At 28.7% G+C, this 23558-nt stretch overlaps 1 protein-coding gene across 1 annotated transcript in view; it reads left to right on the top strand.

The window, feature by feature from the left end:
- LOC117179378 (division abnormally delayed protein) overlaps positions 1–23558 on the top strand; it is a 165699-nt gene that overhangs the window by 12762 nt on the left and 129379 nt on the right. Inside the window, exon 2 of the mRNA XM_033371106.1 lies at positions 9990–10130. Within this exon, the coding sequence (XP_033226997.1) occupies positions 9990–10130 (141 nt within the window). The remainder of the gene's footprint in view (positions 1–9989; positions 10131–23558) is intronic.

The following is a 23558-nucleotide window of genomic DNA, read 5'->3' on the forward strand; positions in this document are numbered from 1 at the left end:
TTTACACATACGGTCTACTGAGCAGCCTTACCGTTTTTTAACTCCTAAATTATATACACATATATATATATATATGTAGAGGTTGTACAGGCTGGGCTTACCAAACTGTATTAAACCCCGCATACACTCCCATACGAATAGCATTAGCGTTTAAGACGGATTGCATACTTTTTGGCAAGTCCCAGCGTGTCCACCCTATATATATGTATATATATATATATATATTTTTTTTGAAATGCATTTATATATTTGAGAATCTTTGAAATACTGTGAAATTATTGCATGAAAAAATGTAATGTTTGGATTTTCCATTATTTTGTATGCTGGCAAAATTAGAATTTTTTTATTTTTTAAATATTTTATCGTTGGTAATTTTTGGTTTTATGAAAAAAGTCGTCAGGATAAATTGTTTAACATTTGAATACTATAAACACCCGTACAGAAAATGTTTGAATTTTGAAAAAAGTGGTCTCAAAAGTATTCAAAATGCGCTCACTTTTTAAATTGTATATCCAAAATAACTTACTAATAAACTTGACCTTTAGTTTAGGACTCTAAAAGAGTTAAGACTCTAAGAGACTCTAAAAGGCCAATCTAATAGATTGATTTTTTCAAAAGTTATCGTGTTCACAGTCAGGCAGGCATAGATTCATACAGACTGACCGACAGACAGGCACATTCGCAAAAACCTATTTTTCGGATGTTCTTGATGTCTTTCATGATTAAAGCCAAAACTGCGCATCCTATCAATAAGTGGTTTATAACAAATTTGTAGATCTTTTTTAAATGCACAATTTTTGTTTCGCCATTTTTTACCGTATTTTGTACAGTTTGGCCGAAAAATGTACTTTTTGGATTTTTCATTATTTTGTATGCTGTCAAAATTGGAATTTTTTATTTTTCAAAAAAATTCAAAAAGTTATCATAATCTTGTAGAGCATTCAAAAAGCAAAATTTTTCTTCTCTTGGCTTTTTACATATCGTGTGTTATTTGGCATAAAATGTTCATTTTCGTGTGTTTTTTGGAATTTTGTAAATGCTATAACTCTAGTATATTTGGATTTTTTAAAAAAGTCATTAGAATAAGTTGTTCGAATTTTTGGATACTATGAATAACCGTAGAGAGAATTTTTGAATTTTGAAAAAAAAATTCAAAATGTGCCCACATTTTGGATTTTTATTCAAAATGGCTGGCTAACGAACTTGACCTTTAGTTTAGGACACTTAACTAGTGAACCAAAGGCCAGATTAATAGATTGATTTTTTCAAAAGTTATCGTGTTCACAGGCAGACAAACAGACAGGCCCATGTGTAAAAACCTGTTTTTCGGATTCAGGGGGTCTCAAAACGTGGACATTTGACCAAAACTGGGGGGGGGGGGGGGCAAATTTTACACAAATCTAATACCTTCTCTGACAATAATGTAAAATTTTGTTAGTCCAGGAAGAAAGGAATTACCATCAAATTGTTGAATTTTTAAACCAATAATACGAATTTTTCACAAAATAGTTCAATTTTTATCGAAGAAGTCATAACTTTTTAACAACATTGTTGAATTTTAAATATAACAATTCATTTTGTAACAAATCATAAAATTGGGTTTTATAATATACATATAGCGTTTAAGTGAAAAAAAAACTAAAAAAAAGAAGGGAATTGGGAAAAGCTGCGAAGCATATCCTAGAAATAAATAGGAATTTTTTTAGACTAAAGAATAACATTTTAAATCATAATTGAAGCCCATTTTTTATACTTTTAAAATATAAAGTTAGAAACTCGGAAATTTTGCTTAAAAAATAAAGTTAATTTTCCATTGTACACTTTCTTATTTGGGACTGTACACAAGTTTATTGCTTGAAAAATGTGATTACACTATTTTGACCTTTTTCAAATTTGTGACACTATTTACACTTTATTAATCTCTGAAGTAAGTCCGAGGCACTGAAAGTCCAGTTGAAATGAAAAGAGACGTCCGGAACATTGGCCCCGGTGAAAAAAAGAGCTTTTTTGAGCTTTTGCTCTCTGTGTAGACGAGAGGATTAGATCAACTATAAAGGGTAGAAATAGGTCGGGTTGGGGTGGAATGGTGGATTGTAGATGTGGCGAAAAGTCTGGAGATGCTTGAGGTTTTTCTCGAGGGTCACATTAGCCCCATTCTATAAAACGTACGTGACCCGAGCTATAAGAACGACACAATGTTGATTTTACGTGAATTGTCGTAATCACAAAACACTCATTCTCTGACCATTTCCGACCACCAGGCAGCATAGAACAACTATATATTCTTCAAGTTTAAACGACGAATTTTATTTTTCAATCAGCGGTATCTAACTGGATGTTTTGAAAAAGATCGGATCCCTAGCGTCGCATGGCCCACTACAGTTTATGTTTATGTGCGCAGAAAACAAGGAGTGTTCGTATTATTGTTGAATAGTAAAAACTTTTAATATAAAAAATACGCCATAATTTTGAACCAATAGCGGGGCCATTTTATTCCAGGAAAAAAAAATTCCGGTCATTTTCAGGCGTTTTCCCGGTTCGAAAAAATTGTTGACGGTCATTGCGTTTGAAAATTTCGAAGTCTTGAATTTAATTAACTACTCTCATTAATAAAATTTAACTAATCAAATCAATTAATCTCTTAACTTTTTAAAATTAACGTTTAAAATTTGGTTTTAATTCAAACGCTCAATAATTTACGCATATAAAATGGAAGCACACATTTCAAGTGAAAAATTATAAATTAAATGCCGCTAATTTGTGAAATTAAAAAATGCAAAATTTTGTAAGTTTTGCTGTTCGGAGAATCTAAAATTTTTAATCCTAGCTATCATATTCAATTCAGAAACAATAAAAATTGAACGATTATAATTTTCTTTATATTAGAATATAATTTTTATTTTATTTTTAATCGTAAAAAATTAACAATTTTTCAATTGTTATTCATTTATCAAAAACTTTGTTTCTTTTTCAGTATTTTTAAACATTCTTGAGAAGTATTTTTTTTAATTCAAAAAAATGATTTAAAAGTTTCCCAGGTATCTTAAGAAAATTGTTGTACTATCTTTTAACCTTTTAAAGCCCTTAAAACGCTTACAAATTTTGTAAACTCTACATTTTGCTTTTATCTTTTTAAAATAAGTTCAGACTTCAAATTATTTCTAAAAATATTAACAAAACTTCTAAATATTAATGAAAATTGTTAATATTTTTCTAAGATTAACTAAAAGTCCTTAAAAGTTAAAAAAATTGCTTTCAAATATTACAGATTTTTTTGGGACAATTTTTTAAATCCTTTAAAATTTTTAAAAGTATTCTCTTGAAATTAATTATTCAGAATGAAATATAATTTTTAATTTTCTTAGAAAATCTTAATCATTTTTTAAATCATTTGTAGCCTTTTAAAATGCTAAAAAACCTCTAAATTTTGTGTTTAAAATCTTCAAAAATTTAAAAATAAAATTTAAATCCTTCCAGGTTTTAAATTATTTTTCAGTCATCTCAAAACCTTTATATATCTCTTCAACTATCTTGCATTTTTCTGATTTAATAATTTGTTTACTCTTATTTATTCATCAACTTTTTTTTTAATCATTCCAAATATTCTCTTAAAATTAATTTTTTCAAAATAAAACATCATTTGCAATTTTCACAGGAATTTCGTGCAATTGTTTTTACTATCTTAAAAGATTTTAAAATCCTTGAATGGCATCCAAAAATTCTATTGTAATTTTCACAAATTTATATTTTGTTTTAAATTCTTTGAAATCTTTTTAAGTTTAAAGTCAAGTTGGAATATTTTGAAAACTTTATAAATATCTCTTAAACTTTGGCGAATTTTCGAACATTAATAATTCTATAATTGTTATTTATACATCAAAATTGAAAGATTATACTCACAAATTAAATAACTTTAAAATAGAACAATTACAATTGTGACATTCAAAGTTTATATTTAGTCGACTGCAATTGTAACTATTCAAGGCTCTCTATTTCAAACAGTTCAGTTTTGGTTGTTATTTAGGTTTGAATATAAACAGTTAAATATTGTTATATATTAAAATGGTTTTTAAAAGTCTTAATTGGAATTTTTTCAATTTGTCGTTTTTTTAAAAAACATGCAATTCTGACATGGAACATTGAATGTTTGAAAAGAATTATAATTCCAAGTTACGACGTAGAATTTCTGTAAAGATGTTTAATTTTGAGTTGATTTTCCGTAAAGCATTATAATTCAGACTTTATGATAAGGAATTTTCGTAAAAAAAAAATCAAAATAATTTTTATTATATTTATAAGAAAATAATTTTTATTCTGATTTGTAAGAAGGCAATAATTCCTCTTTTTCCCGATTTTTTCAAAAAACTTAACCGTTTTTTCATTGTTTTGTTGAAAATTGTTTTTTTTCCATTCGTCTTTTGTATTAGAAAACTAATCTTGGTTGCAATTTTCTCTCTTTTGGTATAATTGGTCTTTTTGATTGAAATTTTAATTTGGTTAAAAATTTATATTTTTGGAATGCAAATTCAATTGTTTTGTTGAAAAATTATTTGGGAGGGGGGCGATAAACATTTAACTATTTTGATAAAAATAAAATAAGGTTTAATCATTTGATTGCAGATCTGCAACAAAAAAATTAGTAGTTCAAAATTCATCTCTTTAGATTAACATTTGACTGTTTTGTTGAAAATTAATTTTTTCTATTACGAAGAGTTGATCTTTATAGTTAAAAATTGTATTTTGTCGAGAATTCGTATTTTTCAGTAGAAAATTAATCTTCTGGGTTAACAAATCATCTTTTTGGTTTGAGAATATGTATATCTATTTTTCTAACAATTTCCTTTATTTTCGTTGAAATATCAACTATTAAATTTTTTGTAGAGAACTCATATTTTTAGTTTGGAAATCATGTTTTCTACAGTTAGTAGAAATACAGTTAGTACAGAAATCATATATACTTGACGAAATAAATAGATTTGAAATTGTTTTATTCCATTTATAAAATATTCTATGCTAAAAATGTTACGAGATCAAGATTCTAGTATTTGAACATTAATGGCAAAAGAAAATAATAAATTGTCGGAGAAAAATCTGAAAATTTTGAAAATGAAGTTTTGTGGCCTCTGTGGCTTACTGTTTCCAAGAATGAAATTCGATTTCTCCATTTTAAAATTATATTTAGCAATTTCGTATGGCATAGAAGCAGATTCCAATCGGATTAGTCATAACGTATACGTTAGGTGCGATTGTCTCTCGGTTATTATTATCGAGGGATAATACTAGCCTAGACCCTCGTTGAGCATGAGTTTTGCATCCTGAATAATCGCGTGATATGCTTTTGCAGATTCCAGGAAGGATTAATTTCTCGCGTGGCGTGCCTCTTGGCCAATTGGCGGATCGTCGAAATTGTACCGAGAGTCACGCACAGCATATAAAGTGAACATTGAAATCATCGCATGTTGTGCAGGCGTTAAAAGAAAAATGGCTTTCGATTCACTGAGTTTAGTAAAGGATTATTACCCAGAGGAACTTGATTGGGGATAGATTTCGTAAAATTTGCGTGAAAGTTAAGTAAAACGAGCGGTTGCTTGAGGGAAATTGGAAGGGGTAACTGAGTGTGGAGGGGATTGATTTGTTTGAAGAAGGTAAAGAAGAAGAAAAAATAGTTATTAGGCTTCCTAGCACAGTGTAATTAGATTATTAGACTTAATAATCCTTCGGGTCCATCGTTCGAGTCCTGAACAGAAAGAAAGAATTTTTCTATTTTTCTCGATAGGATTCGCTTTAGTATCGAATTACTATCATTTTACAATCAAGTTTCTCCGTTTATTTTTGTTTCACACATTTTGTTTGCGATCCACTATCATTCTTTTTGTTCAACTGTAAGCCATGCTTGATTTGTTTTCTTTAACGTAAGCTCAAGTCGGATCGTGACATCTTTCTATTGGATTACTTACTTCCTGCTTGCGAGAAAAGATTCCTCTCAATTAGATCCAGGCACGTACACACGAATTAGAATAAATCAACAATTTCTTTGTCCTAGGAAAACAAGTGCTTTAATTTGAATCTATTTTCCATTTCAAATTATCTCGACTGCAATAAATTTGATTTTCTTGACTACAACGAATAAAAAATTTACGCGTCCCTACTATAAACTGTGAAGTCCTCTTACAGGTTTGATTAATATAGACTTCATACTCTTTCCTCATTTCCCTCCCCCCTTTTTTAAAAAAGAATTCTTAGTTTTCCCCTGTTTTCAAGGAAGTCCCGCTGCTTTACCTCATTTTTTCGCTAAAATGTGATTATTCCACTTTTGACTAAAAATGTATCGTTTTTAGTCAAATATTCAACTATTGCAACTTTTGTTGAGTAATAATAATTATTATTTGGCGAAAAATTCAAATAACTCGATCTCCAAAAATACGCGCACGCCGAATGCAAGACAGCGCACACGCGCGCCTGACTCTAAAATATGGAAGGTGTAGAAGCGAAAAAAAATTCCGCTCGTTGCTTGATTCATCTCTTCGTTTGAAAATTTTACTATTTTTTTTGAAAATTCTTAATTTTTTCATTGAAAATAATTTTTATGTACCACTATTTGCTTGGAAATTTATCACCGTGGGCTGAAAATGCAACTCTTTTGTTATAAAATCATATTTTCGGATAGAAAATTCTTCCTTTTGGATTGAAAATGCATCCTGTTTGTAGAAAATTTCTTGATTGAAAATTCTTCTTTCTTACGTTTTTTCTTTCTCGTATGAAAAATCTTTTTTGCTTGAAAGTTTAACTATTTTATATAAAATTCGTCTTTTTTTAATTATTCCAACTGGTTTAAAGTAAAAATTAAAATTCTTTTTGATCATAATATAAAGTAAGTACGTGTCTCAAATTTAAAGTACTTTGTTAGAAATTCAATTTGTTATTTAAAGATTATTCATATTAAATAGACTTATTTTGTTGAACATTCTTCTTTTTTTGGTAGAAAACACATCTTCCTTAAAAATTCATCTTTTACTTTGAAAAAACAACTATTTGTTTAAACATTAAACTATATGGTTGAAAATGCAATTGTTTTACCTGAAACTTTAGGAATTTAAAGCGATTCAAGTTTATTTTAATATGATAATTAATTTAAAATCTACAAAATTAGCACATAGCTCTTTTAGAAAATATTTAATATTGACATCAACAAAAATAATCACTTTTAAAGCGGCCTGTTTCCTGTCTTTGAACTTCTGCTTATGATTCATCAAAAATGAATTGAAACTTTAAAAAAAGGGGGAGGAAAATTTGATCAACCTTTTGGACTGTGAGTGGATTTTTCAAATTTAAGGAGAAAAGGGGACGAATTGTGATCTGTGAAGATACAAATTTCGTAGAAGGCAAATTTTCGTCTTTTTTGCTTGTAAGTTCAAATATTTGGTTGTAAATGCAAATCTTTGGCCTAAAATGAATACTTTGTTCTTGTAGAAAATTCAATTATTTAGTGGATACTTCATCTTTTCTGATTGAAAATTCTATTGTACAGCTTGAAAATTAAACTCTTTCTTTGAAAATGCATCTCTTTTGATAGAAAATTTTTTTTGCTGATTCCACCACTGTTTTGTTAACAATTCAATATATTTCTACTTAAAATCTTAACCTTTAAATATTGTATTCAATAACCTATATATTACTTTTATTTAATAGAAAGTATTCCCATATTTTTGTGAAAAATCACCCTATTTCCTCTGTTTTGAGAGAATTTTGGGCTGTGAAATCTGATAATATATAGTACCTAGAAATTATTTTATCCGAACAATTTATCAAACATAGTAATGACGATGAAATCTCGTTTATACATTTAATCTCAACGAGTTATCGTCCGGTATCACGCGTGATAAAAATGAAAAAAAAGTGAATGAAGCCTATAGTCAGCCGAGTCGAGTGCAATGAATGGACGAATGACCGTGCAATAGGATGAATGAATATTGCGAATGAAAGAAAGCAATGGATACGGGTCTGGATAATACTTTGACGACACGATATGTTGAGGAAGCGTTATAAGGCTGAGGGCTGAGGCAAATCTGAATTGAAACCTCGTCTTGAAAATGGAATGAGAGGCTACTATATTCCTTTATTGCGAATGCGAATCTTCTATCATAGCCCAATCCTCTTTCAAACCCTGCAGGCCGGAAATAAAGTAAAATCCATTTCAGCCGGACCCTAAAGTATCAAACTCCAACAATAAAAGTATATTTTCAACCAAATAGTTGAGTTTTTTTCTGAAATAGTCGAACTTTCAACACACGTAGACAAATTTGGAAATAAAATAATTACATTTTCAACCAAAGAGACGAGTTTTCAAGCAAAAAATTGAATTTTTAAAACTTATTTAGTATTTCAACTAAGCAGTTGATATAAAAAAACTTCATTCGTAGTGAATAATGTATAGTTGATATTTCAACAAACAAATGTTTTTATTTTAAATCAAAAACAGTCGAATTGATAAAAAACGAAGTTTATACAAAAAACAGTTGTTTTGTTTTACCCAAAAAACATTTACATGCAAAACAAAGTGGCAATGAAATTGTGGAATTTTGTAACCCAAAAATACGAATTCATAATTAAATGGGTACATTTTCAATAACAAAAAAAAATAATTCTTAACGAAGAATGTAATGATTGATATTTCAATCAAAAAAATTAATTTTTAATTCAAAACAGTTGGATTCATCCAAAAAAAAGACTAAATTTCAGCGAAAACTTTTTTTGACTAAAAAAGATTTTGCATTCAAGAAAGAAAAAAAGGGCTACCAAATTGTGGAATTTCTAACCCAAAAAGACGAATTTTCGACAAAGTGGTTATATTTTCAACCAAATGATTCATTTTTAACTAAAATTATTAATCTTTACCCAAAAAAAATGTTTATCCAAGAGGGGAAATAAATTTTAACCAAAGTGTATGATTTTTTAAGCCAATAGGATAAATTTTCTACAAAACAATTGAATTTTCAATTTGGAATTGGGAAGTTTCATAAAAAATTAAGTTCCAAGAAAATAGTTGAATTTGCGTCACGAAAAGGCGAATTTTCCGTAAAATAGTTACAGTTTCAGCTAAAGAGAATTAAACTGATGAATTTTCTACAACAAAAATTAATGTTTAACAAAGTAGTTCAACTTTTAACCAAGTATTTGAATTCTTAACTAAAAAATATGAATTTCTATTGACGAATATAATTGTTGACATTTCAACAACACAGTTGTGTTTTTAACCAAAAATATCTCTTGAGATCTTTTGAAATTTTTGTGAAATCTATAAAATATTTTTGGATATTTATTACTTTCGAAATTTTACAGAAAGTGCTGTTAGGTTCACTGAAAATCGGTGAACGTAGACCCAATATTTTCTATTTTTCTATATAGACCCTAAACACTTCATATTTTTATATATTCAATCATAATTTATTATTGATACGTAACAACGATTTTTTCCCGGATTTATTAATTTAATGTAAATTGAATAGGAATGATTTCCAATGGATTAAGGAATCTTTTCTTATAAAAAACTACCAAATACCATAGTTATAATGAGCAAACTAAATATTTTGAAAAACAAATAATATTGATAATTTTAAGTTCTAATGCAGTTTTCTTCTTTCTCGATATTATAAAAATAAAAATATTCTAAATAACTCCCTCCTTGAAAAGGATCAATTGCACTTTAAAAAATACGCTAAAAATTTATTTATTATATCATTAATTCATTAAGAAGTTATAACAAAGAGGCGGAAGCAATAAGATTATACAGCTATTTGTATCTATTGCAATTTATGTACTTTCTAAGTCCCCTATTGGCCTATTTCCCCTATGATATTTTTTTCGGATCACTTTAAAGTGATCCTCTCTAAGATGTATTGCTTTCAGTTTTAAGAATTTCAAATCTATTAAAAGTTTTATTCTATTTTTGAAAATATTGAAGCAATTTTATAATTATTTGTGTTTTTTAGGGATCTGTAATGGACGTTGTTGCAATCGTGAAGCAGAAGAGCATCTTCAGGTTCAAGCCAGGGAAGACTTTCATAGTTTGATCCATCACCATAGTAGAACTCTGCAGGGCCTTCTGGCAACCACAGCCGATGCTTTGAGAGGTAAGTTTTCTAGTAAAAATTACTTCTTATGAATCTTATTACTTGTATGAAAAACTAGATAGAATGGTGGAGCCAACTTTGCTCTATTTTTTTCACTAGTCCCTTTACAAGAAAGGAACTTGTTAAACAATAAACACGGGAAAACTTTGTCGTTAATAAAGAAGAATATTGATGTATTTTTGTAAATAATCTGCGGACTTTAGAGAGATTTGACGATAATACCAAAAATATTACGAATGATTGAGAAAAAATTCGTAGAAAATTTATAAGCTGGCCCAATAAATCTAGTAACTGGGAACTGCACAATCGCGCGATGGTTCGAATCTCCCGAGATGCGAATTTATATATTATATAAATTAAATCGCATAAATAAAACTCTTTTTTTATATTTTCAAACATAACATTTTAATAAAGACAAATTATGTAAAGCCATCTCATAAAATAGGGTGGCCGTAGGCCATGAGAAACCTGAAAATCAAAGAAAAGGGGAATTTTATTAATCACTGAAAAGTCAGGAATTTCGACAAAAATCTTGCAAAAGTCAGAGAATTTCTATAAGGGGCACTTTAAGTAAATGTCAAGGCTAATAAATTTGACATTTTAGTATGAAATTTTTTAAATTTAATTTGAAATTGTTTTATTCCACTTATAAAAGATTCTATGTTAAAATTGTTGGAAGATTAAGATACTGGTCTTTGAATATCATTGATCAGGGAAAATGAAAAATTGGACACAAAAAAAACTAGAGAATTTTGAATATGAACGTGAAAATTCGTCTTTGTTGTTGAAAATTAATTTTTTAACTGAAAACTTCACCATTCCTGTTGAAGATTCATAATTTTAGTTGAAAATTCATACATTTGGTTGGAAGTTCAACTATTCTGTTGATAATTTATTTTTTTGTATTGAAAATACAACACCTGTTTATAAGTTAAACTACTTTGATAAAAATGTATTTTTTTTTGTTTCTCAAGGTTTATGTCTTTGTTTGAAAATTTAACCATTTGGTTAAAAATTCGTTTTTTTTTTAAATAATTTTTTAAACTGAAAATCAAACTTTTTTATTTTTGGTTGCAAATTGATCTTGCTTAGAGGTAAATTCGTCTTGCTTGGTAGAAAGCCAATCTTCTTAGCTTAAAATTTCTTTTTGCTTAAAAGTTCAAACATTTTGATAATTTTAAAAACAAATTTTAAAAACAAATTTTAAAAACAAATTTTAAAAACAAATTTTAACCAAAAAGTCTTTAGTTATAAATTGGTCTTTCTGATTTTAAATTGATCTTTTTCATTTAAAAATTCAATTATCTGTATGAAAATTCATGTACCTTGTTAAAAATTCGACTTTTTCAGTAGACATAATTCTTCTTGGTTGATAATTCATCTTTTTGGTTTTATAATTCATCTCTTTTGTAGAAATTTCATCTTTCATTCTTGTTAAATATGCAAATATTTCATTTTCTGTTTTGAATTAATCTTTTCCTTGAAAATTCAACTCTCTTGTAAAAAATGGACTTTTTGACTTAAAAATTTAACGAATCTTAATTTTAACTATTCTTTTTTTTTCTTTGAAATAAATTTTTGATGTTTAATCTGAAATTTATTTATAACCTGTATAAAAGATACTATGTTAAAAATATTACAAGATTATAATGCTGGTTTTTGAATATTAATGGTCAGAGAGAAAATGAAAAATTTATCAGGGAAATGTCAGGAAATTTTGAAATTTAAGTATTTCGACCACCTGTAACAAATCCATGAGGTAAAACCTGTATAAAGAATGGTAGGAAAGAAACAGAAATAGACTCCAGTTTTTAAAATGATACTTTATAGAATCTTTAAGTTCTTCTGAATTCATTGTTTTGAATATATTGCATATTTTAATAGTCCTATCATCACAGAAAAAACGAAGGATAAAATTTACGTTGATTCCGGGTAAAAATTACCTGAGACAAAAATTAACTACACAGCCTTAATTTTACCCGCATATCGACAAAGTTTCTTTTGTTTTTCCATGACAACACATGTATTTTGAAAGACGCGAAGTTGTCTGAATAAAACTTTAACCTTCTCAAAAATTACCTGCGAAAATTTTTATTATTAGTTTTTCTCTGTGGTATATACTAAATTCAGAATACTGAAAACCGTACAATTTGAAATTGATCTCGGTAAAAATTCATACACCTACTGACATAGTTTTCAAGGCTCAATTGCTTACACATAAAATAATCTTCTTGAACTCTTCGGTGTACATGAATCGATTCGTTTCGAAGGATAATCCAAGAGGTCAGAAGTTCTTTCCTAAAAAGGAAAAGACCAATGATTTATTTTTGGGACGAAAGCCGGGAAAGTTAGTATAACGGATCGAAGACGGGAAAATTGGGTCACGGAGTTCTTGCGACATTTCGAGTGACTTGTTTATTTGCAAGATTAATAGCATTAATTCTAAATCACGGTCTTTACAAATAATTTCCTTTTCAGGGAAAATGAGTCACTGTTTTAAATGAAAAAATCATTTTGGTCACTTTCCTTTTAACGAATGAATCCATAGGTTAACCACTATTGAATTCAGGTGTATACCTATTTCTTTTTTTTTTTGTTGAAAATTCAACTACTTGTTTGAAAGTTGAATTCTTTTGAAAAATTTATTTTTCTGTTTGATAATTAATTCACTTAAACGAAAATTTAACACTTCATTTTTTTTTATCTTAAAAATCAAACTATTCAGTAATCCTCTTGGCTGAAAGTTCAACTATTTATTTGAACATTTATTTATTACTTTGGCAATTTGACATTTTTGTTTAAAATATCAAATATTATTCTTTTTTTAAAATAATTATTTCTTCATCGAAAATTAAATCTTTGGTTCAAAGTTGAATTGCATTCTTAAAATTCGTATTTTTTGGTAGCAAACTAATCTCCTTGATTAAAAAAACAAATAATTGGTTAAATTTTTTTTATAATGTATCTTTTTTAGTGGAAAATTCATCTTTTGGGTTGAAAATGTAGTTGTTTCTTTAAAAATGTAACTTTTTTTGTAGAAATATCGTCTTTTTGGTTTGAAAATGTAATATTTTAGACGAAATTTATTATCTTTCTTGACTGAAAAATCTTTCCTGGTTGAAGGTTCAACTCTCATAGAAGCTTCGCTTTTTTATTTAAAAATGCATCTCCTTTCTTAGAAATTTCATCGGTTTTGGTTGAGTTCAACGTTTTCCATTTAAAATAAAACTCTTTTCTTGGTTGAAATTTTAACTATTACTTTTTTTATTGAGATGCAATCTTTCTTGGTTGCGAATTTAACTGCTTGGTCGAAAGTTGGAGTATTTTGTCAATTCATAAGAAATAGTATAATTAGATTGATGAAAAAAATTAAGTTTCCGAAAATTACGTAAGATAGGTGGGTGGGGGTAGATGGTTCAAAATTTCAGAAAATGGCACAACAAATTAGAGAGAAATCGAGTAATTTTTTTAAAATGAAGTTTTGCGGCAACCGTGATTGGGAAAGTCAATGTCGCTCTGTTGGAAAAGGGAGATACGCGGTCCTGATTTACTGGCGAATAGCAAATCCGCATTGAAATCAGAAAATTCTGAGAATATAGATGACGGAAGTGAAATGAGGTCGCTGGGTCGGGAAGATTCAAGTAATTGACCGATTCGTCCGCGTCGCTAGGTGGAAGCAACCTGGAAAAGTTATTTACCCTCACGGACAAAAACGCGATGCTCGTTGCGGTTTTTCTGTGTCGATTGAAACGAGAGCATCGTGAGAGAAATACATTTATATCCACTGGCGTCAACAGGAAAATAAAATTCTCTTTGCCACACATTTTCATTCACGATTTTTTCATAATTCTATTTTTTCCTATTTTGGAAGTCTTTTAATGTTATTCTACTTCAGGATGGCCGCAGGTCTGCAAGATCAGGGACATGTTAGGTAATTTTGTTGGTCCGGGAAAAGTCAGGTTTTGAAAAAAAATGCAAGAGTCAGGGAATTTCTTTAAGAAGAACTTTAAGTAATTTCGAGAGTATCTTTAAGTAAGTAAACTTCATGTAAGTTTTTCTGAAATTTCTTTTAACTTACTTTTTAGAGATAAAGTTACTAATAGTCACTTTTTCAAGTGAAAATATCACTTTATTCACTTTTTTTCAATAAACTAACCTATGGATGAATAACCACTATTGAATTCGGGTCCACTTTTTTTCTGATTTTTTTTTAATTCTTTTGAAATAGAAATATTTTAGGATATATTAACAAATTCCTAAATTTGTCAACAGATTTCAATAATTTCAGGGGATTTCAACAGATTTTTCAGATTTTAGAGTATTTCTAAAAAAATTGAATAGATTTAAATAATTTGAAGGTGTTGAAATGGATTTAAAAATGGTTTAGTGTATTTTTGAATTAAGGAATTTTCAAGAGTTTCAGAAAGTTTAAAGGGATTTTAAAAGTTTTCAAATGGTTTGAAATATTTTAGCTTATTTTGAAAGATTCCAAAGAAATTTTAATAGATTTAAATTATTTGACTGTTTCAAAATACTTTGTTGTTCAAACCTTTAATTGAAAAGATTTCAATGGATTTTAAATATTTTAGGTTGTCTTAAAAGATTCCAAGGGATTTTACCAGATTCCTGAGAATTTTGATGATTTTAAGCCATTTAAAAACCTTTCAAAGTTTTAAAATAAATTTCCCAGTATTTCCGGAAATCTCAGATTTGAAATCATTGAATAGTATTTAATAATAGTTAAAAGATTTTATGATATTTTCAAAGATTCCAAGGAAATTTTTTTAAATCACAAAGAATTTCCAGCAATTTTGAAAGGGATCTTATAAATTTTTACAGAATTTGAAATTCCAAGGAATTTTCAAGAGCTCTAAAAAGTTTCAAATGATTTCCAAGGATATTAAAGATTTTAGGGTGTTCTAAGAAATCTCAAGTCATTTTCAAGACCTTCAAAATATTTTCAAGGGTGTCAAAAGGTTTTCAGGGATTAAAAATTTGTTAGTATATTTAAAGAGATTCCAAGGAATTTTAAATTAATTTTAGTAACTTAATGGCATTTCAGAGGATTAAAAAAAAATTCAAGAAATTTTTAATTCATTTAAATAATTTAAAGAGAAAATATCAAACGATATTACAGGACCTACTTATAAGGTTTTAAAATATTTAACAAAAATTGAAAGGGATTTTATAAGATAAGTTATTTTAATAAAGTTTCCAGAAATGCAGGTAATATCATCAGATTTCACAGAATTTCACGTAAGTTTTCTTTATTTTAATTGATTCCAAACTATTCATTCGCAAATATTGAGGGATTTCGTATAAGGTTGCAAAGATTTAAAAATATTTGTTTGCAATTTGTATGAATTCATTTGAAATTCTCCTTGAATTCTTATTAATTTTACTTAATTCTATTGTATTCTTTGGAATTCTCTTGAATTTTTCTAACTCACATGGAATTCTTTGGTATTTCATTTTAAAAACTTAGATTGTCGCAACCCTGATAATACCTATCATTCCCTCATCGGCCTAATTTAGCAGAGAAACTAAATGTTTTGAAAAATTAAGCGTGAATGTAAATTCATGAATTAATGTAAAAAAACCATATCATTGCGAAAAACGCCATTAAAATTAATTTTTCTTAAAATCTAATTTCCAAGTTGAATTCGAAGTATAAATTTGAGAAAATAATCCCTTTGATAGTATTTTTTAAAGCTGAAAATAAGGAAGATGTTAAGCTTTAAAATATTTGAAACAGATGAGGAAGTACTAGGTGTTAGCTCAAATTAGCTCAAATTTGACATAATTTTTTCTTCAAAAGGACAAATATTTTTAAGAGCACTTTCAGTTTTTTTAATTTTATGCTTTTGCTATTACTTATATGGGCCACTATAATGTTTATTTTGTTATATATATATATATATATATATATATAACCGTTATCTCTGTTTTGTAGATTTCTTTTCTGAATTGGTGGAACCTTGCCAAAAACTAAAATCTGTGATGCGAGAGCTATAATAATTTTAGTGTGTCTCGGGAACTGTAGTTTCGTCGAGTAAATCGTCCTGAATCTCGACTCTGGAACGAGTAGGATGGGTGAAATATCCATTTTGTCGTTAGCCACCAAGTACGTTTTGCAGTTACGCCATTGTTCCCGTCTCACGGTTCTCTGGCCTCTGTTCTATCAATGCAGGACACGCTTTGTTGTGAGTTTTGAAAAATTAAAACTCAGCGCTTTTCTGCGTTGACTAAAAACGCTAGGGTACACTTGAAACTCTTTTTAATCTTTTGTGTACCTTCTCTCGAGTCAAAAGTATTTCACTAAAACCGGTTCTGTCGTGCCAATTCCATTTGAAATTTGAATAAAAATTACCGATATTGTTCTTTGAAAGCCAATTGCATAAAATATAATAACCGCAAGGCTCGTAAAGAAATAGTATTTTTTCAAGTAACAGAGGGTTTAAAATTGCAGAGTGTAATTATTATTGCGTTAATTCTGAGGTGGAACAGGGAATTTTGTGAAAAGTTTCATAATTCTAACTTTAAATAGGGAATGTTTTTAAAGAATTATAAATTATGTGAGGATACTGGAAATTTCCGTAAAGAATTACAAGTTTTATTTTAGGTTCACTTTCAAACATGAAATTGCGTTAAGAATGATAATTTTTACTTTTGGTCAGGGAGTTTCCGCAAATAATTATACAAAAAATTTAACAGAAATATAAAATATTACAAAAAATAAAAATTAGCTCCCGAGACATTAAGTTGCTTAATTGGACGAAAATAAATTGATCAGAAAAAATGAACAAATTTCGAGTAAATCATTCAGGAATTTTAAGTTTAAAATTTCATGGTTTTTGAAAATGGTCTTTGGATAACATTTGAAGATTTAATTTACAATTTAAAAAATTACAATTGTACTCACTAGATACGGGCATCTTGAATAAGAATTGTAAAAATAATTTGTTCAAAAAAAATCATTGTGACGGTATGTTATTTTAACCACAAAAAAAACGAATTATCATTTAAATTTCAAAAAAACAGTGGTCTTTTCATCCGAATAGTTGATATATTTCAACCAAGAAATATGAAATTTCTACCAAATAGGATGAATTTTGAAAGCAAACCAAACAATAAGATTAATTATTTACAACAAAAAAAGAATTTTCAACGAAATAGTCAATTGTTCAAACAAATAGATGATTTTTCATATAAAATTATGGTTTTTTCAACCAACAAGACGAATTTTCTAAAAGTGAAGATTTTATCAATAAAAAACAGTTCGAAATAGTTGTAGAAAAAAAAAGTTCGACAAATGTCGAACTTTGTATAAAGCAGTTGAATTTTCCGCCCGAAAATAAGAATTTTTAACAAAAAAAATTAATTTTTAACCAAACAGTTGCATTTTAAACCAAAAAAGATGAAATTTCAAATCAATAAGATTAGTTTCCTATAAAAAAAGACGAATTTTCAACTAAAAATTTAATTTTTAACAAATTATCCAAGTAGTTTGACTTTCGATTAAAATGATCAATCTTCAACAAGAAGTGTTAAATTTTCAATTAAGTATATCTGTTTTTATAAATAAACGGTGACAATTAATTTCAAGCAAAATCGGTCCTGATCAAAGAGTTTTGTTGTTGTTAAGAAAACGAAGATCTAAGATTATGGTTTAGAATTGGATTCGTATTTTGGTGATAAGAAAAAAATGAAAAGTAAAATTATTTAAGGGTTTGTTGTTTGAAAGAAAAAAATGAAAAGTAAAATTATTTAAGGGTTTGTTGTTTGAAAAAGAAGTACTTTATTATTATTATTCTGTATTTAAAAGCCTTTAGAAAGGAGAATGTGGCCCGGAAAGGTTACCTAGTAGAAAAAAGAAATAAAAGCGGATGTACGAAGACAATCATTTATTAGACATTCTTTTTACTGTACTAATATTTTTGCATTAATGAGTCTCATTTACTTATTTGATTGAAGAGAACATCCATTTCTAGCTCTTTTTATATACAATCTGGTTATTAAACAGAATAAATAGCCTAAACGCGATAATTATATGTGCGGGCGTCCGCATGAAAAGGGCTTTTATGGCCGGTATAGAGTTATGTATAGGGGCAAATAGCTGAATAAATTCCGGGAATTTTTGGGACAAAATAAACCCTTTATATTGAAAAATGAGTCACCGGGACATTCTTGAGTGGAACTTCGAAAAATCGTTTTTTCAGAAAAATGGATCTAAACTGGGCGACTGGCATATAAGCACACATGTTATATTTTTTCTTCGAACATGAAATAAACCTACTTCCGAATACTTTCTGGATATGAGCATAGTCCCAATAAATTCACTATAGGTGTCAGTATCATCCCCCAATCAAAAACCAAAAATTTTAATTTTTACTTTAACTTAGAAAAACGCGAATATCTTCTAAACTATAGAAACGGCCATAAGGGTCGTTTTCATGAGGACGCTCACATATTAATATTGGATTTCTAGAAAACAACAATCATAATAATCAATAAAGTAATAATCATAATAACTAATACAAAAATATATCTTTAACTTTCCATTGCCAATTATACGGTAGACACAAAACCGAAGAAGATGCGAGACAACACAGACAACACCGATATTAACGCATAACATCTGCTATATCCTTTTGAGATATTAGGCGTAACAATATTTTTATGTTGAACTGAAACTTCCGTGATGTTAGATTAGAAATTCAAGATGTTAAAGTTGTTGTCCGAGTGCTTTTGTGGAAAATTCTGTTGACATATGTTGTTCAATTCATGATCTAAATTGTTTGGATATAGTGAAATGGTTTTTTCAAGGTAAAAGAGCTCTGCATTACATACTTGCATATATTTTGTAATAATATCCATAGAATTTAACCTTTAACGTAACATCCACACAGCTGCTCTATAGTTAAACATAAAATATTTTAACCATAAATTTCTAGATGTTAAGTGTGAACATCAATTTTTTCCATGGTACAAAGAGTCAGTTATCTAGTTTTGATTTGCCAATCTTTTTACACAACGTGTATTGGATTTTCAAAGCCTTTTTTTTTATCCGAAAACCCCATTTTCGGTAAAAAGATCTTGGTTAGATAGTTCTATACTGCAAACCTTAAAATAGGGATCTCGAAAATTGAAGTAACACCAATCTGAAGAGACATAAGATGGTAAAAATTTGAAAAATTCGATGAGATCTAAATTCGGTAGTGAAATTGTGGATGCAGGCAGGAATGCGATCGAGAGATCGATCGATACCCGCATAACCGAGTGCGAGTGCAGTTGTTGTACACCTACTTACATGCCGCCGCGTTCTGGGTCCTGGACCGGGTCCAGATCCAGGTCCAGGTCTGCAATGCTGGTCTCGAGAGGAAGGGGGATGTCCAGTGTGCAATGTGCAGGTCTGCTTTCTCGCGACTCGAACTCGAATCAACTCAAACCTGGGACTCTGCGAATTCGAATCGCGGTCCGATCAAATATCGTCCGGGTCGATGCACCCTTTATATGAAATCGAATAAAGAACTACCGTGGCCGGTCAGTGCATCCTTTCGAATCATCAATCCCTTTCTTCAGATTCGTCAGATCTTCATATATGGACAATGAGTCTGACAAATTTTATAATTATCATTCAGAACTAGCTTTCACATTTAAATTTATTTAAATTCCAACGTCACTATACTTTTTGAGAGCATTCAATACAGAGTTGCTTTGATTTGTTTTTAATCCCCGAATTTAATTCAATAGCACACACGCATTTAAACTTTTTGCTGTTCGGTATACACAGTAACGAACTAAGTCGAAATAAATTTAAGTTTTTTTTTCAGACTGAAAAACTTTTTTTTTTAATATATCACAGAAGGTTCTGAGCCTCAGTGGGCGAATTGCACGCCTACTTGTTGATTCATTACATGAAATTAAAATAAATAGCTAAATGAGAAACATCACTGGGGACTCTCGGTGGGTAGATGAGAGTAATGACAGTAATCAGGGTGCCTAGCGACCCGGGCAATCCGGAAATTTGATTGGAATTTTTTGTGCACTTTGAAAAAAAAAGAAATAGAAAATTCCGGGAAATGGAAAACGAAATTTCGCTAGACACCTTGGAAATTAAAGTAAATAGCTAAATGTGAAACATCACTATGACGCTGAGTGGGCAGATAAGATAATAATAATAATAATAATAATAATAATAATTTATAATTATTATTATTATAAAATTCTTTCACGGATTGCAAGACTATTGTCAATCTCAAAAGTAATTTGCATTTGGCTAATCGGCCTGATGACTTTTCCTCTGTTAAAGAAATGTCAATTTCTAAGAACGCTTAGACTTAGACTGTGCACAATGGGAGGCACAATGCATTTCTTGAAAAATATCAGTATTTTACTACACACAATAGATTATGTAACAAAGTACTTGATGAAGGACATTTAATATGGAAGAGGAACTTTTTAAAATAAATTAACCAGAGTTGTTACAGGTTAGGGCATTGCGAGTCGAATACAAAATTGGTTAGGAAAAGTCAGGAAATTACACGGAAATTCCTCTTTTTTCCTGCTTTCAAGAAATTTTCTCTTTTTTTCTTTTTTTTTCACTTAAATGCAAACTGAATTAATTGAACCCAATTACAAAATTCAACTATTTTTGGTTTGAAAGATAATTCTTTTTAAATGAAAAATATAATATACTTTTGGCTTATAATTAATCTTTTAGTTAAAATTTGTTTTTATTTTGTTGCAAATTACTCTTATTAACTGAAAATCTGACTTCTATTTTTGGTTGAGAATTCCACATTTTTCTTGAGAATTCTTTTTTTTTTTTACTTAAAAATTCCAGAATTTAGTTGACATTTCTTTTCTTTTTTGATTGCAAAATCTTTCTTGGTTGAAAATTCAACTCTTGTCAGAAATGAAGAGTTATTTATTTTGTTAAAAATTCCTCTTTTTTGGACGATTCCAACTGTTATTGATTTAAAATTGAAATCTACTTCGATTGAAACAAAATGAGAAAATTTTTTGTTCAGTTTCAAAAAAAGGTGGTTTGAATACACTTTATTTCATCGAAACAAAACTTTTATTTTATCTATAGAAGTTTGGTTAGATTTAAATCAATTTGATCTGATTCACATCAAGTTTCTTTAAATGAAACAATTCAAACATTTTTCACACTGAGAAATTTTTTTGTTTATCTTAATTAAACAAAATAAACTTTATTTTAATTCAATCAACTCTTATTTGAATCAAATATCTTTTTTCTTTAATTTAACAATTATATTCAACTTAAAAAAACATTTTTTTGTCCCTATATCAAAGAAATAATATATTTAATTTAAAGAAAGTTTGTGCATGTCAAATAAAATTGGTTTAAATCGAACGAAAATTGTTTGTTTCTTTTACACCTGAAACAAAAATATATCATTGTTCAAAATTTCTTCGTGTGCCATTAGCTAAGATTATAAAGTGCATTAAAAAAATATGTAATAAGCCATTAGATTCTCATTATAGCTTTAGCAGTATAATTTGCAAACAGTTTCAATAAATTCTCGTTAATAGCACCAGCTGCTGTATGTTTTTGTACGAGTAATTTTCGAGACTAAAGTGAAAGACTGTGCAACCTGAATGTGGCAGCACCCCAGTTAATTTTTTTTCACGAAGTAAGCAAAACGAGGCGGCCTTCTCTCCTGCAGCAAGTTGCAAGTAAAAAACGAGACAAATTTATAGTAATTAAAAATATTAATTTGACACTTTTTTTTGAAATAGGACTAATAATTTATCTCGTTTTGTTTAAATAGAAATTAGTTAAAATTTAATTTTCTAATAATTACATATATACCTCAATGAAGAATTTAAATTAAATCTACCAAGATAGACTCTGCAAAATATTTTATTCAAATGGATTCAGTGATTTTCAATTTATGTAAAATGCACGTCTGTACGTTTCGAAAACTGCGCTTCGATTTTCGATTCTTGGATGCATTGAGTTATTTAAAATTCCACAATCATAGTGTCCATATCGAGGACTCTTAGTATTCTTCAGGGTGAGACTGTTGTCACTGTGTCGTTGAAATTAAAATTTCGCAATTGGTATCTCCGCTGAATTCGAAAGCAAAAGTGAGATCAGCGAAAAATATAAAATGTATCAAATTTGAGCGATTTTCTGCGGTTCCTTCTCGATTCCACGGCCAAGTTACGTACGTGCTCGGAATAGAATTTTTGATTTTCACATCATCATTTTTCTTTATGTAATCCTAGACGATCTAGGAAATATACTGCGAATTTTAAATTGAATTTAAGTCGCATTTTGATTTCCTAGATTCGAGAACGAATAAAAGTCGCTTGCTAACATAAGACATTCCTTGTTTCATGCATCTTATTTTTAAATTCTCTGAAAAGCGTTGACAACATTTTCCGGATTAGCGACAATTTATTTTTAAAGTGCTCTCGTTCTTTGACCTCAGCATCTTGTCAATCACATCTTAGCCTTTTATTCCTCTCGTTCCCGTTATTATTTTTATTACTTTTTCTTTCGAGTCGATTAGCTAAGTTCAAAGACTTGTCTCGTCAAAAAAAAAAAGAAAAGTCTGCACAATTCGAAAACTTTGAAACATCCTAGCGAGTTTAAAGTTTAAACCTTTAAACCGAGAGGCTTTTCCTGGACAGTCCACTGTCGTGAATGCCACTGATTTTCATCGATTATCAATGAATGAATAGGAGACATAAATAGAAGAAAAAATGTAATGCTAAGTGAACAATACAGTGATTTAAATTTAAAAAAAATAGATTTACCGTAGTTTTGTGAAAATGGAGAAACATTTGTTTTGGGCAGTTCACTTATATGAAATCAAATGTCCTAATAATGTTTTTTAAATGAATGAATTAATTAATTCACATGAAGTTGTTACCCGCGCATGAAATACTTTACCATTGATTTTCAATAACTTATTAATTTTTCACCTCAGATTAAAATTAGTGAATTTTCAAACATGCGATGGAAAATTTTAAACGAAGTTTGGAATTGTTTTATTTTTAATGCTTCAAGTTTGAATTTATTAATTTGTATAACCTCTAATTTAAAAAAATCTCATTTTCGACGTTTTCAGAATGATTGAAGTTTGAAGGCTCAAAACTTCAAATTCTTCAATTTCAAACGGTGAAAATGACAGCCAATTTTTTTTTCTACTAATCCAATAACTTTGAATTTCGCACTTGATCAGGTAGAACCATGTAGGCCATAAAATTTTATGTCTTGAAGTTCATTAATTTTTAGCAATTTCGAGAAGTTCGATAAGAACTGGCGGATAAAACTTTTTTATGTAACTTTATATATTCAATTATCTCATTATCAAGAGTAAAATTCTAGGTCTGGAAGTTGGATAACTTTTTATGGGGTTACAAGTGTTTAAATGTTGAAAAATTTAA

Source organism: Belonocnema kinseyi, chromosome 9 (genome assembly GCF_010883055.1).
Source record: "Belonocnema kinseyi isolate 2016_QV_RU_SX_M_011 chromosome 9, B_treatae_v1, whole genome shotgun sequence".
Lineage (NCBI taxonomy): Eukaryota > Metazoa > Arthropoda > Insecta > Hymenoptera > Cynipidae > Belonocnema > Belonocnema kinseyi.